The 15,196-nt window shown below is 48.9% G+C and overlaps 1 protein-coding gene across 5 annotated transcripts in view; it reads right to left on the bottom strand.

The window, feature by feature from the left end:
• MILR1 (mast cell immunoglobulin like receptor 1) overlaps window positions 1-15,196 on the bottom strand; it is a 234,616-nt gene that overhangs the window by 210,873 nt on the left and 8,547 nt on the right. For 2 of the 5 annotated variants that reach the window (XM_081271488.1, XM_081271485.1), the window contains exons 5-7: window positions 14,022-14,111; window positions 12,405-12,473; window positions 11,566-11,646 (exon numbers count right to left, since the gene is read on the bottom strand). In XM_081271488.1, the coding sequence (XP_081127614.1) occupies window positions 11,594-11,646; window positions 12,405-12,473; window positions 14,022-14,111 (212 nt within the window). In that variant the 3' untranslated portion in view covers window positions 11,566-11,593. Of the gene's footprint in view, window positions 1-7,220; window positions 7,502-10,586; window positions 11,430-11,518; window positions 11,647-12,404; window positions 12,474-14,021; window positions 14,112-15,196 lie in introns of those variants that run through there. The other 3 variants (XM_081271487.1, XM_081271486.1, XR_014019374.1) reach the window with 3 other exon arrangements.

Here is a 15,196-nt window from a genome sequence, read left to right as displayed (position 1 = left end):
CTTTGTTGGTATGTGGTGCTCAGGATCCAACCCGGGCCCCACGGGCCGCACGCATGCCAGGCGAGTGCGCTACCGCTTGAGCCACATCCCCAGCCCAGAGGTCTTGATATTTTGCCCAGGCTGGTCCTGAATTTTTGGGCTCACATAACTCTCCCATCTCAGCCCCTTGAGTAGCTGGACAGACACAGGCCATTGGACTGGCTAAGTGGCACTCTGGAACCACATTACTGGGTAGGGGGTGTGGCTCCATGGTAGGGTGCTTGCCTGGCATGCATGAAGCCCTGGGTTCCCTCCCCAGCACCACAAAAATGAAAACAAACCGCATCATAACCTTGTCCTATTTGAGTTCAGAAGCCTAGGAAATTACAGGTGCCTTGCCCCTGGAGCTGGGCACGTGATCATCCTTCACTCACAAGAGCAGGAGGGGGGGGCGGGGGCAGAGAAGCCAGGCGCTGTCCTGGCAAAGCTCTGCCCTCCACTCTGGCCCCCAGTTCCTCTCGGGAGGCAGCTACAGCCCAGGCAGCAAAGGTAGTGTAAGAAAATCTACAAAGGATTACAATTAAAAAGAGAATTTAGCAAGAAGGCTGGATCCAAAGTCAACCTTCCAAAATACTGTGTTTCTATATATCAAAAACTGAAATAAAAATCCTATTTCCCATTGTGTCAAAGTAACAAGTGCTTAGGAATACATCTAAAAAAAAAAGATGTATTGAATCATCTTGGGTTCAATCATCCCTGATACCGATAAATTAAAAAATATACAAATAAAATAAAAACAAATAAATAATAAAGATCAGAAAAAAAAATTAAAACAGCCCTGGAGAAAGAGAGGTTAGATCCTGAAACAGGCACTTAGTAAAAGAAGACCTCCCGGTTACATAAACATGGGAGAAGGTGCTCATCCTTATCAGTCACCAGGAGAAGCAACTAAAATCACTATGAAATTCCACTATATACTCATAAGAAAATGGCCAGAATTAAAATGAGCAGCAGCGACCGTGTTGGTTCAGACGCAGGAAATGGGGACTTCCAGACTCCGTGGGTGTGCAAAGATGACGGTTCCACCAGAAAACGATGTGGCTTTCTCTGCTTGGACTGAAGATAAGCACACCCAGGAACCCCCCCTCTCCAGCCATTCCTGGGTCATGTGTCCGCTGCATGCACATGGGAGCCAGGAGAGGGCGCAAGCACCAGGATGTGCACAGCAGCATTGCTTCTAACAGCCTCATCAGCTGTAGAATAAATAAATCACAGTATATTCTAATAATGGAATACAACGTAGCAATGGAAAGCAATGAATTCCAGCTACATTCAGCAATGAGAGTGAATTTCATAAACACAATGTTGAGCAAAAAGGGCCCTGTGGTGCACACCTGTAATCCCAGCAGCTGGGGAGGCTGAGGAAGGAGGATCAGGAGCTCAAAGCTAGCCTCAGCAAAGGTGAGGCGCTAAGCAACTCAGTGAAACCCTGTCTCTAAATAAAATACAAAATAGGGTTGGGGATGTGGCTCACAATGGGAGGCTCATCAGCACTTCCCTGATAGAACTCATTAGACTGTAGGCATACTTGTATGCATTTTCAGATAATGTGTGCTCTATTTCACAATGAAAAAAATTTAAAGAAGGTATGCATTTGCAGAAGAACCAACATGAAACTTCTAGACCTGAAAGCCATAGCTACTGAATGAAAAACTCAGCAGATCCTCTTCCTCTTCCCTTCCTGGATTCAATCCAGAGGATGTCAGTGCTGCCCAAGCATCGGGTGGCAGTAAAGTGGAGTGAAACCACAATGACCAGGAGCTGGTGTTGGGGCCCTCCTGGGGAGAAGCAGGAGACCACACAGGGCATGATGACGCGCTCAGGGTACTGGGCATCTACACAGTGGAGTGTCAGCCCATATGTGGAGTTGGAGCCTGTGAAGGGCACAGAGTTCTGCAAGTGGGAAGGGAAGGGGCAGGTGTCAGAGCCCAGATGGAGTGACAAGGGTATTCTCATGAAGGGGCAGCCAGGAGGGGTGACCGTGTTAAGGGTCCTTGGTGTCAGATTCTTAGTGGGGTGTAGAGGGTGTTGGTCTGACAAAGCCCGAGCAGGGTGAGGAGAATGTCTGGGGTTGAGCATGTGATTCTGGCTCAGATGTTGGAACCTGAGAAAGTGGAGGGACTTCTGCAGCAGGACACATTGGTGTAGAGGTGTGGGGTGTCAATCCAAGTGTCATGCAGGGGGTGTCTGCATGGGAGACTTATTACATACAGGGGAACTGACAAAAGTCAATATATCTACACTGAGGGCATCGGGAGCCCCGTGCCTCGTTGTCAAGATCCTTATAAATAAGGGAGAAAACTAGAACGTGTTGTGGCTGGAATTGGAGATGTCAGTGTGAACTCATGGTTTTCACTATAGACAGAGACATAGAAATACATGGAGGTGTAAATGTAAGTATGTGCATAAATACATTCCTAAGCTCTGACCTTTGGAAGAGTTTAGAAGCAGCAACACCCTGAGAGTCACGATCACAGAGTCCAGAATCACCTGGAAGAAACCAGGACTCTGGAAAAATAGATCACTCCAGAGGGGGTCAGGACAAGTACAAGATGAACCTGAAAGTAAGGGACTGTTCAGAGAATGTGCCAGAAAGTAAGGAAAGATTTAGACAAGGATGGGAACATGTCAACAGCACACAGAGGCCAGTTTGGAGGGGACCCTGCTGGTCAATCAAGGGTGATTTGAGCATCATAATAAACCATGGGAATAATGGATGATAATTTATTGAATAAAATAGGAAATTACAACTCCATAAATATGTAAATAAAAAATCATGATGATCATGGATGATAACTTATTGAATAAAATAGGAATCCATGATTCCATAAAGATATAAATGATTTCAAACTGATAAATAGCATGTTCATGTCATTTCAAAGTGCCTATCCACAAAAATTAATTATTACAAAAATACTATAATTAATGTAATGTGATGTGTTCATCTGAGAAACCCAATAGACATCCCTGAAGGCAAGTTATCAAAGGAATCACCAGTTATCGGAGAAATTGACACCATGCGCTGCCTGAGAGGACACACTGAAAGAACCAGGCATCTTCTGTGACATTTCTGCCACAAATGCATCCTGAGTCTCCATCACAGTCACATCAGGTAAACTCACAGTGAGGGACATTAAAACATAATTGATCCCAGTGGCTTTGGAGGCCAAGGCAGGAGGGTTGCAAGTTCAAAGCCAGCCTCAGCAACTTAGCAAGATCCTGTCTCTAAATAAAAAATAAAAAAGGGCTGGGGATGTGGCTCAATGGATAAAAGCTCATAGGTTCAATCCCTGGTACCAAAAACAAAACAAAATGATAATTGGCCTGTTGCCTTCAAATGACCAGGAGAGGAGGAGGGGCTGTTCCACACTGAAGGACATGGTATGTCTTAGTGGATGAATCATGTGCTGGGAGGTTGGTGCCTTCCAACCTGTGGGGACAGAAACTCCTGACGGTCCTGGACCTTGCCCTTGGCACCTAGCCGTCCAGGGGTTCATCCTTTCTGATATCCTTTATAATAAAGCAGCAGGGGAATTAAACTTGTTCCAAGTTTTATAATCCATTTTAGCAAATTACCCAGCCTAAGGAGTGGCAGGAACTCCCAATTTATAGCCATTTGGTCAGAAGCACATGAGGTCCAGACTTTCAACTGGCTTCTGAAGCGAGGACAATCTTGTGGGCCTGAGCCCTGTAACCTGGAGGCTGATATTAACTCCCCGCGGTTAGTGTCAGAAATGCATTGAGTCATCAAATGCCAGTGGTTGTTGGAGAGTTGGAAAACTGGTTACTGACATGGGAAAAAAAAAACCCACACATCTGGTGTCAGAAGAGCTGTGAATACAGACCATTTTCATCAGAACCGTAGATATGGTTATTTCAAGATGATGCTATTTTATTCTTTGATCAGAACTCTCTAGAAGCCAGCATCCTGCCAACTAAAGAGGGCCTGCTACCTGTAGGAATGTGTCCTCATGCCTGGCTGCAGGCCTTCACCCTGGCTTCAGACCTGTGGGTCACCCAGGATCATGACTCCCGCCACCTGCCTGAACCTACTCCATCCACCTCCGTGGCTGTAGGAATCTATTTCCCTGACTTAGTTCTGTGTGCTTGGCTGCATTCTCCTCCCACTGGCTTTGCCCTTGACTGACCTTCAGTAACTATGTGTGGTCCCCAGGTCCCTGTGCCCTTCCTCCATTTCTCTCTCTCTCTCTCTCTCTCTCTCTCTCTCTCTCTCTCTCTCTCTCTCTCCAGGATTGAGGATGGGACCCAGGGCCTCGTTTCAGGCAAGTGCTCTACCACTGAGCTACATCCTGGCCTTTCCTGTTTCCTTTCTGACCTTGACTGTCCCTCTGGTGACCAGGTTCCACAAAACCCACTCTGAACATCCAAGTGTACATCTTTTTTTTTTTAAGTTGTCAATGGAACTTTTTTTATTATACATTTATATGTGGAATCGAACCCGGTGACTCACACATGCTAGGCAAGCGCTCTACCACTGAGCCACACCCCCAAGTGTACATCTTAGAAAGTAAAAGACTTTCTAGTGGTTAGAAACATAGGTTAGCTGTCACTCAGACCTGAGTTCCTTTCCTGTCTTCAGGCTTTACTGAGTGACCTTGTGCCTTAGTTTCTTTTTGTATGAAAGGAGGGAAATATAAGTACCTGCCTCAAGGAGCCGTCACAGGGGCTACAAGAGGAGATGCACCAGAGCACTTAGTGCCTGCTCAGTTGGTATCAAATATTATCATTGTCATTATTAAGGTATAAAGGCAATTCTGAGAGGCATATCGGCTACCTCTTGCTCTGTGTCACACCCTCTGGGCCTCACCTCTGATTCCAGCTGCCTCTAGAGCTTCCCCCACTCTGTACCCAAGCTTCTTACTTCAAATACACAATACACATCATTTTTTTCTGTCCTGAGGCTTCGCTGCTCCATGGGGTAAGACACCAAAGGAAGCCTGCGTGGGACACCCACATGCAGAGCCTAGAACTGGAGGAGACGCCTCCCCTCCTGGGGCTGTCTTCAAACAGCAGGGGTTGGAAGCCAATTAATCAATGCCTCTCACCACTGATGCTCAAGTGGACCATTCTGAGAGGCTCTTTTGTGCTTCCAGAAGGTTCCAGTGGGATCCATCCAGGTGCCCCCTGCAGTGCTCAACTCAACAACATACTCTTCTGTTGGCTTTCCCTGGGTCCACCTCCCAGATAAGCTATGTGCCCGTAAGGCCTTATCTTGGGCTCTGCGTTCAGTCTAGCTCAGGAAAAGAGGAGTCGGATGGGCCTGGGAAGCAGCCTGGGTGGACAGATACCACAAGGGCTCCACGGAGGTGGTGAGTAGGGTGAGGAGGACCCTTAGCGTGCCATGCTTCACAATTCCTAAGACCTTCCCCCTGCCCCCAGGTGGAGAGGGAGGTTCGGTGGAAAGTGGAGCACCAGGTTGTGCAATAGCTCCTGCACTTGAAAGGTTTGGAGCAATGGTAATTATGTAGCACTGGTTGCTTCTTCTACCTGCATTAGAAGCTTTGCAAGGAGCAAATGAGAGGCCATTGATTCAGGGCAAACCAGGAAACCTAGAGGGCTTCCTTCCCTCTAAATATGGCCTCATCTCCCAAAGCCAAGGGGCAGGCCCTGCCCACAAGCAAGCCGAGGATTTGATCAAAGGTAGGGAAACCGGGGAGACCGCATGGGCACATCCAGCAGTTTTCTTGCCTCAGGTATGGACAGGGAAGGAGGGGGCCTTGGTATTAGGACTTTGAAATTCCTAATTCCCCTGAGCCCTCTGAGGACAGCACCCTCCCTCTGCCATTGGAAGTCCTGATGTGAGGCAGATATGTCTCATCTTTATTCACTATTATGCTAAAATGCACATAATATAGAATTTACCCTCCTAACCAATTTTAGGTCCATATTAAATGCAGTTGTATTGTCAGGTACCATCACACCGTCCACCTCCAGAACTCCTCCATCTTCCCAAACTGAAGGTCTGTGCCCATGAGATAGTCACTCTTCCATCCCTTTCCCCGCAGCACCCCCCCCCCCATCTCCACTCCTTGCTTCACAGAATTCTCTAAGATCCATCCCTGTCTCCCGCATAGGTCAGGCTCGGGTCTCGGCAGAGCCTGGGTGGGGAAGGACAGTCTCTGCCATGGGAAGCAAGTGCTTATCTCCCCAAGGGCTGCAGGGTGTGCCAGGAGCTGGGGGTCCCGGGGAGTGTGGCTGAGAGTGCCTAGCTGGGGGAACAAAATATAAGACTAGATCAAGGAATTGGAGTTCATGCCATGCCACGGACACCCGGAGCTGATCCAAACCTGTCACAGAGATGGCTTCTTGAAGCTTGGACCCAGTAGGACCCCACAGCCAAGCAGCCCAACATGGCAGCCACAGTGAGTTAGAAGTGATGCTGCATTCTGGGTGAAATAGGGCTCGTGGCACGTGTTAAAATAATAAAATTTTGGATATATAGTGGATTAAATAAAATATATAATTCTAATCAATTTCGCCCATTTTGCTGGGCATGGTGGCTTGCATCTGTAATCCCAGCAATTTAGGAGGCTGAAGCAGGAGGATTGCAAATTTGAAGCCAGCTTCAGCAACTTAGCAAGACCCACAGCCACTTAGGGAGACTCAGTCTTAAAAAACAAATAAGGCCTGGGAATGCAGTTCAGTGATAGAGCATCCCTGGGTTCAATCCCCAGTACCAAAATAATAATAACAATAACATTATTATTATAATTATTAATTATTAGGGTTGGTTAGGTTAATAATTATTTATAATAATATTGTTATTATTTTATCTGTTTCTTTTCATTTTTTACTGAGGCTACTAGACAAATGCAAAAGTGCCTATGTGGGTCACATTTTATTCCTATTGGGCAGTGCCGAGCGATGCTGTGGAGATGTCAGAAGGGCCTGAGCAAGATACTGAGGGAGTCAGAGGCACATGGAACCGGCTCATTAGGGAGATGGATCGCACACCAGCGGACCAGCCCGTCAGGTGGGCTTGTGGGACATTCCTTTATCAAAGCAATCCAAATGCCCTGGTGTGGGGACACCTACACTCGGGAAAGCCTAAGTGGTGGCTGCCCTCTGTCAGCCAGAGTTGGTGGTAGAAGACACTACCATGGGGATGGTACCCACGGGGATGGCAGGATTCTGGACCAGCAGAGGGTAGGTGGTGGCACCCGGGTGTGGAGTCCAGGCCACTGTGATGACCTCGATGGGTGGTAAGGCCAAAGTGCTTGTGACCCACAATGAGACCTAGGCCAAGGGACCCAGGTGTTTCTAGAAATGAGCGCCACAGGCAGCCAGTAGCAGTATTATTTATACAACAACAACTAAAGATCCAAAGCAACTGAATGCGGGGAGACTGGTGTCGGCACTGAAAATGAAAATTGTGAGTTCCTGCCGGCTTCCAGATTTGAACCACTTCTCAGACTTGCCAGGGAATGAGCTACGAGGTTGCCTAGAGAAAAGACTCTGTTAAGCAGCAAGTGTAAATGATAAATATTCTCTCAATCCCTCCCCAAAGCTTCCTAGGTCCCCCCACCCCTTTTTTTTTGGTGGTGGTGGTGGGGTTAGGGGTGCCAGGAATTGAACCCAGGGACACTTAACTACTGAGTCACATCCCCAGCCCTTTTTATATTTTTTCCTTAGAGACAGGGTCTCACTAAATTGCTGAGGCTGGCCTTGAACTTGCGATCCTCCTGCCTCAGCCTCCTGGGTCACTGGGATTACAGGCCTGCACCACCGCGCTCAGCTCCTATAGCTCTTTAGCACAGAGATTATACACTGGCAAAAGGAGTCCACCAGTCCACCCAGGGGACTTTAGGAACTGTTAGATACACAGTCTGAGCTGAGACTTGATACCAGGGAACCCAGAATGCTCGCTTCAGTGGGGATGCGTGGAAGCCATTGATAAACGAAGAACTGCTCCAAGATGTCTCACATTGGGTCCAATTTTGTCAGCAGCATTGGCCACACTGGGTGTGCCATTTCCATTCACGGAGATGCCCGTGAGTTGGGAGGCTGCAGGTGTTGAGCAGAACCCAGCTGCCCTGCTCCTCAGGCCATTGGATGTGGCAGATCTCGTGTCTGTAAGTCGGGTGGAGACACCAGCAGAGTCTCCTGGGTGCTACAGCAAGGCCGTGACCTTAACCCCAAAGAACAACTCACCATTCAAAATGCAGCTCCTGGCCTGCCACCAGATCTTCAAAGAGACCAAGTTTCTGAGCCCACGACAGGCGACTGTGACCATCAGGACGGGGGACTGTCAGGTGGGCAACTAATGGTCCATCACATGATGGAAGTGGGACATTCAACACAGGGGAGAAAACAAGGCACGAGAGCAGGAGGCACAGACTCCTCTGCCACCTGCCTCTGTGACTCCAAGGCCTCAGCTAGCTCTCACCGATGACCTGCCAAAGGAAGCTCAGCTCTGGCTTAACGTGGTCAGTTTGATTTTCTGGTGAGAATCAGAAATGGACCATGCTGGCCGCAGTCAGACTGTCCTGCAGGCAGAAGGGAAGGAAGGTTCTTCCAGCAGGCACAGCGCCCAGCAGTGCGGGGCCGTCTGCTGTGGGAGGAAGGAGAAGGGAGAAGCGTCTGCGGTGAGAACCTACTGAGACTCCCGGACAGCAGCAGATGCTCCGAAGGCTGATCCCGGGATGGCCGGAGGAGCGGGATCAGAAGGTCAGAGACCAGCAGGTGTGGGGAAGACAGTGGGGGGGGGTGGCTTGTGGGAGTGAGCAGAAAGCCCGGATCGTTGTGTCCTTTGTCTGTGCCCAGCAGAGAACACACGTGGAGGAGGATGATGTAGTTAACAGCCCAGCGGATAGAACCCCTTGTTGGGTGACTCCAAGTGGCCCCTGGCGAGGCTTCCATGGTAGGGAGGAGTATGTCCAGGTTTCCCTGGGGAGGGGGCATCTTTTGATGCTTCCAACAACAGAAAATGGCAAAGGCAGCACCATGGCCCCAGGAGGGCCCGGCAGCCAGGCGCTCAGGCCCTATAGGGTTGGAGATCGGCCACCCCAGCCATCTAGACCATCTGCAGTGAGGGGGAGGGAGACTGGATGAGGGGAGGGAAGGGAGGAGCATCGCCGAGGACCCAGGGCCTGCTGCCATCCATCTTCCATCCATCTTCCCGTGGGAGGTCCCCGGGAGGTGGTGACTGGCACCCACTGGCAGACAGTGCAGACTCAACTCCATGGCGGGCACGGGGAGAGCAGAGTGGTGGGGGACTGGCGCAGGGGTATGTTGGCCTGCTCTCGTGCACCACCTGGTGCCCTTTTGGTCTCACCCCTAATGCCAGCTGGAGCCGTGGGCAAGGTCTGCGTGGCTTGGGTTCCCTGCACAGTCACAGAATCGCAACCAAGAAGAACAGGCGTCTTGTCCTCTGCCTGGCTCTGACACTGGCCGTGGACCAGCTCTCGGCACAGGCCTTCTTGGCTGACCCTCAACCGAGGACGAAGCCCCTCTCCCTGTCCATCCTCCAACACAGGTTTCTGGGAGGCAGTCTGGACCTCCCGTGTGGCCCCCGAGCCCATGATCCCTGGATTGACTTTCCTTCTTCCCCATCTCACTCCCGGTCACTCATCCCTCCTCCTTGGAGACTCCCCACTCCCTGCTCCTTGTCTCTGGCTCTGCTTTAGAGGGAGCTCAAGTTAAGGCGGATGAGGAAGCCAGTGGTGGCCAAGTCACCAAGTTTTATGACGCTGAAGGCTTAAAGGTTTCTAGAGTGACAGCCAGCTAGTCTGTCTCTGAGTGAGCATCACGGCACTTGGAGTGGCTGGGACTGAGGTTCTATTAGATACCTGATCACGCTCGGGCCCTTCACATCCACTCCCCGAGTTCATTTCACCACAATGTGGGTATTATTCCCACCCACTTCCTTATAAATGAGGACACCAAAGCCCAGAGAGGTTAGGTAACTTATCCAGAGTCACACAGCACATGACTCAGCCTAGGTTCAGATTGGGTCTGACTCCGGAGCTGCATATACTGAGTCTCTGTAATGTACTGATTTCCACAAATAAAAATATCGACAGAGGAAGTGGGGAACGAAGCTCGTGAATGCCGCTTCATGGCAGCAAAATCTTTAAACTGACTCCTGCCCACCCTGAAGCGCCGTTCCTGCTGCCATTTGCTAGGATCGAGCTCCTACTCCAACTGCTTGCCAGGCCGTGGTGACTTTGCAAGGCGGCTCCACTCTTCTGAGTTTCCTCGCTTGTCAAAGCACATTATTAAGCCATCGCTGAGGGCGTTGACGTCACCGAGGCCGTGGCCTCTACTCGGAGGTTCATTGCTAGGAATAATCAGGACTGAGGTCCAGAGCACCGACACTTTGGCCAAGTTGTTCTGTTTGTCTGGGACCCTAGAACTATCAGTTAACTTTTATTTTACTTGACTTTAAACTCCCAGAAGAAGACACTCAGGCTAGAAATCATTTTGTCCTCCATGATGTTTTGGTAGCAGCCCAAGAACATGTCTGTGTCCTAACTTCTGGAACTTGGGAACAGGACTTTATTTGGGAAAAGGGTCTTTGTAGATATATTTAAATTAAGGATTTTTTTTTTTGCATGAGGGTGTATGGGGGCGGTGGGGAGGTGGGGTGTACCAGGGATTGAACCCAGGGGCACTTAACCACTGAACTACATCCCAGTCTGTCTTTTTTTTTTTTTGAGACAGAGTCTCACTATGTTGCTAAGGCTGGCTTTGAACCTGCAATCCTCCTGTCTCAGCCTCCCCAGGTGCCGTGTGGGCGCCACCGTGCCAGCTACATTAAGGATCTTGAAATGAGATCATCCTGGATTATCTAGTGACCTCTGTCTTCTTTCTTCTTCTTCTTCTTTTCTTTTTCTTCCTCTTCCCTGCCCCAATTGATCCACTTTCAAGGTCACCTTTCTGGATTTTGCTTTGTGTTTTTGCTTTAGAACCCTCAGTGGGCACAGGGACAGGGAAACGTGAATGGTGGTCATCGTCATGCCTCCAGGACACACTGTGAAGAACATCGCAGCCTAAGACTTGTTCTTTTAAAAACGATGGGAAAAACAAAAATGAAAATGATGAGGAAATCAGGAGGATGTTCCGTGCCTACAAAGAGCAGAGCTCTCCGGCCTTACCAGGGAGTCCACCTGATCACTGCTGACCACGACACTGGATTCACCCAAGAAGCTCAAAGGAATAGCGCTTAGCCATGAAAACCAGAGATTCACTTTAGGTGACCAGGTTGGACCTTTCAAAATGCCAAATGAGTCTACTTTTTCTTCACTTAAATCAGCTTTCCTAGGGGCTGGGGATGTGGCTCAAGCGGTAGCGCGCTCGCCTGGCATGCGTGCGGCCCGGGTTCGATCCTCAGCACCACATACCAACAAAGATGTTGTGTCCGCCGAGAACTAAAAAATAAATATTCAAAATTCTCTCTCTCTCTCTCTCTCTCTCTCTCTCTCTCTCTCCCTCCCTCCCTCCCTCCCTCCTCTCTCACTCTCTCTTAAAAAAAAAAAAAATCAGCTTTCCTAGACAGTGTCTTACACTGAGATGTAGTCGGTTTCTTTGAATTTCAGAAGGCGAGTTCAGAATAGGCAGAATCAGTTACATAATCATGACAGGCTTCTGAAATATAAAAGGAAAAAAATGGTAATTCAATAAATTTAAGTTATGTGAACAGAGGGACTTGAAAAGGAAATCCTATTTCTAGGAAATAGATGGCCTGTTAGAACCAAGCATTAAGTGGTTTTTCCTGGACTGTGTCAAATTATCTATCTATTTAGTACTGGGGATTGAACCCAGGGTTACTTTACCACTGAGCCACATCCCCAGTGCTTTTTTATTCTTTGAGACAGGGTCTTGCTAAGTTGCTGAAAGTCTTGTTAAATTACTGAGGCTAACCCCAAACTTGTGATCCTCCTGCCTCAACCTCCTGAGTCTCTGGAACTACAAACTTTTGTCACTGTGGCTGGCCAAACAACAACTTTCCTTCTCCTTCTCCTTCTGATTGAACTCAGGGACACTCAAAGACAGGGTCTCGCTGAGTTGCTTAGCACCTCGCTTTTGCTGAGGTTGGCTTTGAGCTTGTGATCCTCCTGCCTCAGCCTCCCAAGCCACTGGGATGACAGGCGTGTGCTACTGGGCCCGGCTAAAACATTTATTCTTGACAATATTGTATAGTGACCCTGAATCCTCCTCTGGGGACTCGTTATAGGACATCTCCCACCCCACGATTTTTCTTTCCCACTGCTCCATTTCCTGATGAGATTTGTCCGGAGCAGTTTTCTTGGGTACTGTTGGCTTCCGGAGCTGTGCCTGTGGCCATAGGGACCCTGATCTGTCAACAGCAGCTCTTGACACCCCCACCCCATCCCGTGGCTCACCTGGCTTCTCTGGCGCCACCTCCCCGAACTCTGGGGTGGCGTAGTGGATCTCCTGGGTGTGTTCTGTCCCTGGGAAAAAGACAAGGCGCGGGAGGGAGTTACTGGGCCAGTTCTTTGAATCTCTGGCCACACGGGGGCAGTGGCGTCGAGACCGTGGGAACACCCCGCCTGACGGCCAGTGTGGGCAGATTCCTCGTTCGCAAAACGCGAAAGACCTACGGGGAGTCGGGGAGGTGGCTAGCACCGTGCAGTGCCCGGGGGGGGGGGGTGGAGGACGGAGCCCCTGGCCTTGGGTCTCCTTCACCGTGAAGCGCAGCCTGCCCCCCACACTGAGGGGCGGATTGACAGCTTGCAGAAGAGGGGTGATAGCAAGGTCCTAGGTTCCTGAAAGTCACCGAGGGAACAGGATTTAAGTGTTCTCTCCACAAAAATGATCGCATGTGATGCAGTGCTCAGGCTTATCCGCTGCATTTAGCCATGTCGTGCAGCTCGGGGGTGGAGCCAGCGTGTGGCCCGGGGTTCCCTCTCCAGTTCTGCAAATACCCCCCAACCAAGTAATGTAGGTGTCTTTCAAAACGACACGTGGTGCATGATAATTATATGCGATTTTTATTTATCAATTTAAATAAATAAAATGTATATCTCTTTAAAAAAAAAAAAGGAAAGAAAGAAAGAAAAGAAAAGGTAGCTAGGCATAGTGGCCTGTAATCCCAGCTGCCCCCGAGGCTGAGGCAGGAAGATTGAAAGTTTGAGGTCAGACTCAGCAGCTTAGTGAGACCCTAAGCCATTTATGGATAATCTCAAAAAATAAAAAGGGCTGGGATGTAACTCAGGAGTAAAGCACTCCCGGGTTTGATCCTCAGTGCCGATAAATAAATAAATAGATAAATAAATAATCATGGAGGACTTTGGAACACAGTGTGAATCATTCTGAACTTATAAAAAAAAATCAAGATATCTTAAAGTGGAAAAAAAAACAAAAAAAAACAAATCCAAGGCATAGAATGTCACAAGCCTGTTATGTCTCATGACTAAACAGAGTCACTCTAGGTGAACTGAGCTGGCATGAAATAATCACATAGAGACAGAGAAAGACCTTTTTTTTTTTTGGGGGGGGGAAGTGTCCTGTGATGGCTCCTCTGACCTTAGGGGTCCATGGAAAGAGGGAAGAGCACGTGCTGAACCCTTTTATTGGGAAGAAGCCATTCAAATGAGGCAAGGGTAGGATTACCAGGGAACAAGGATAGGATTACAGGTGAGTGTAGCTCAACCCCTCTGGGTGCCGCCTACTCCTAGGGCCACTCCAGGGCCACGCCTTATTATCCTTGGGAGGCTACAGTGATCTTTCAGATCCCTGTGGTGCATCAGGACTTCAAGGTGCACGCATTTGGAGTGGCTCCCCACAATTGCCATTTGTCCAGATGCCAGCAGAGCCAGAGGATCTCTGTGGGAGTAATTAAACCCTGACCCTGGCCCTGGGGTGAGACAGGAAGGAGATGCTGTGTTCTGTTCCTTTGGCTCCATTTTTACCCCATGTGTCTCAAAGGCCTTTAAAATCAAAAAGAACCCCAAACCAACTGACCAAACCTACCAAAGCACTCAACAAAGTCCTCTCACCTGCTAGGGTTTCACAGATGTTGACATACAATTCACCTTCCATGGATGTGTCTCCAGGGTCCTTGGGCACGTTCTCTCTGGTAGCCTTTTCTACATAAATGGGTACAGAATCATTCAATTGAACCAATTTGGTCACATTTTCCCTTCTCCTCATCTCCTCTGCCGAGGAGCAGATTTTCCCAAACTTCCAAAAGAAAGAGCAGCTACTCTAGTGGCCTAAACTGGTGTCTGATGAGGGGAAATCCTACATTTGTCCAAAGCACCTGCTCCTCCAAGCTGGGGCCCTTGGTGAGGTACTCCTCCTACCCTGGTCCTGAGAGGAACATTCTTTGACTAGGAGATTCCATTAGAGGCTGGGCACAGTGGGGCACGCCTGTGATCCCAGTGACTCCAGAGGCTGAGGCGGGAGGATTGCAAGTTCAAATCCAGCATCAGCAACTAAGCGAGGCCCTACGCAACTCAGCAATACCCGATCTCAAAATAAAATATAAAAAAGGCCAGTGATGTGCCTCTGTGGTTAAGAGCCCCTAGGTTTAATCCCTGGTATCAAAAGAGAGAAAAGGCTGGTCACATGTTTTTCCTTCCTGAAGGGAACAGTCATAAGAAGTTTTGGCACCTCTTCAAGAGACAGTCAGTGATCGCGGCAAGTTCTGTGACAGTGATAATGAAGAATATTCATGCCACTTTTACAAGAATCTAGGTTTTCACAGGAAAGTAAGATGTGCTTTCAAAGTATATGAGATGTAGCTGGGCATGGTGGCACACACCTGTAATCCCAGTGACCAGGGAGGCTAAGACAGGTGGATTGCAGGTTCGAGGCCAGCCTCAGCAACATAGCAAGGACCTTAGCAACATAATGAGACCTTGTCACAAAATAAAAAATAAAAAGGGCTCAGTGGTACCAGATTCAATCCCCAGTACTGAAAAAAAAAGTATGAGATATATAAGTTAGGACATTTATTTTCAATTTGGCTTGTTTGTTTTGGGTCCTGGGATTGAACCCAAAGCCTTGTGTGTTCTGACCACATGCTCTACGGCTGAGTGACACCCGAGCCTATTATCAGCTGAGTTCCTGGCCCTCTGGAGGGGAGGCTGGCACCGGGGCCTACCATTTATCATTTAGTTCTCTCAACTAGCATATAGTTCTGTCAGCATCTGTACTGCCCCATTCTACA

Source organism: Spermophilus citellus (assembly GCF_964194105.1).
Source record: "Spermophilus citellus genome assembly, chromosome: 17".
NCBI lineage: Eukaryota > Metazoa > Chordata > Mammalia > Rodentia > Sciuridae > Spermophilus > Spermophilus citellus.
The sequence above is the reverse complement of the archived record's forward strand: the minus strand, read 5'-3'. Positions and strand labels throughout refer to the sequence as shown.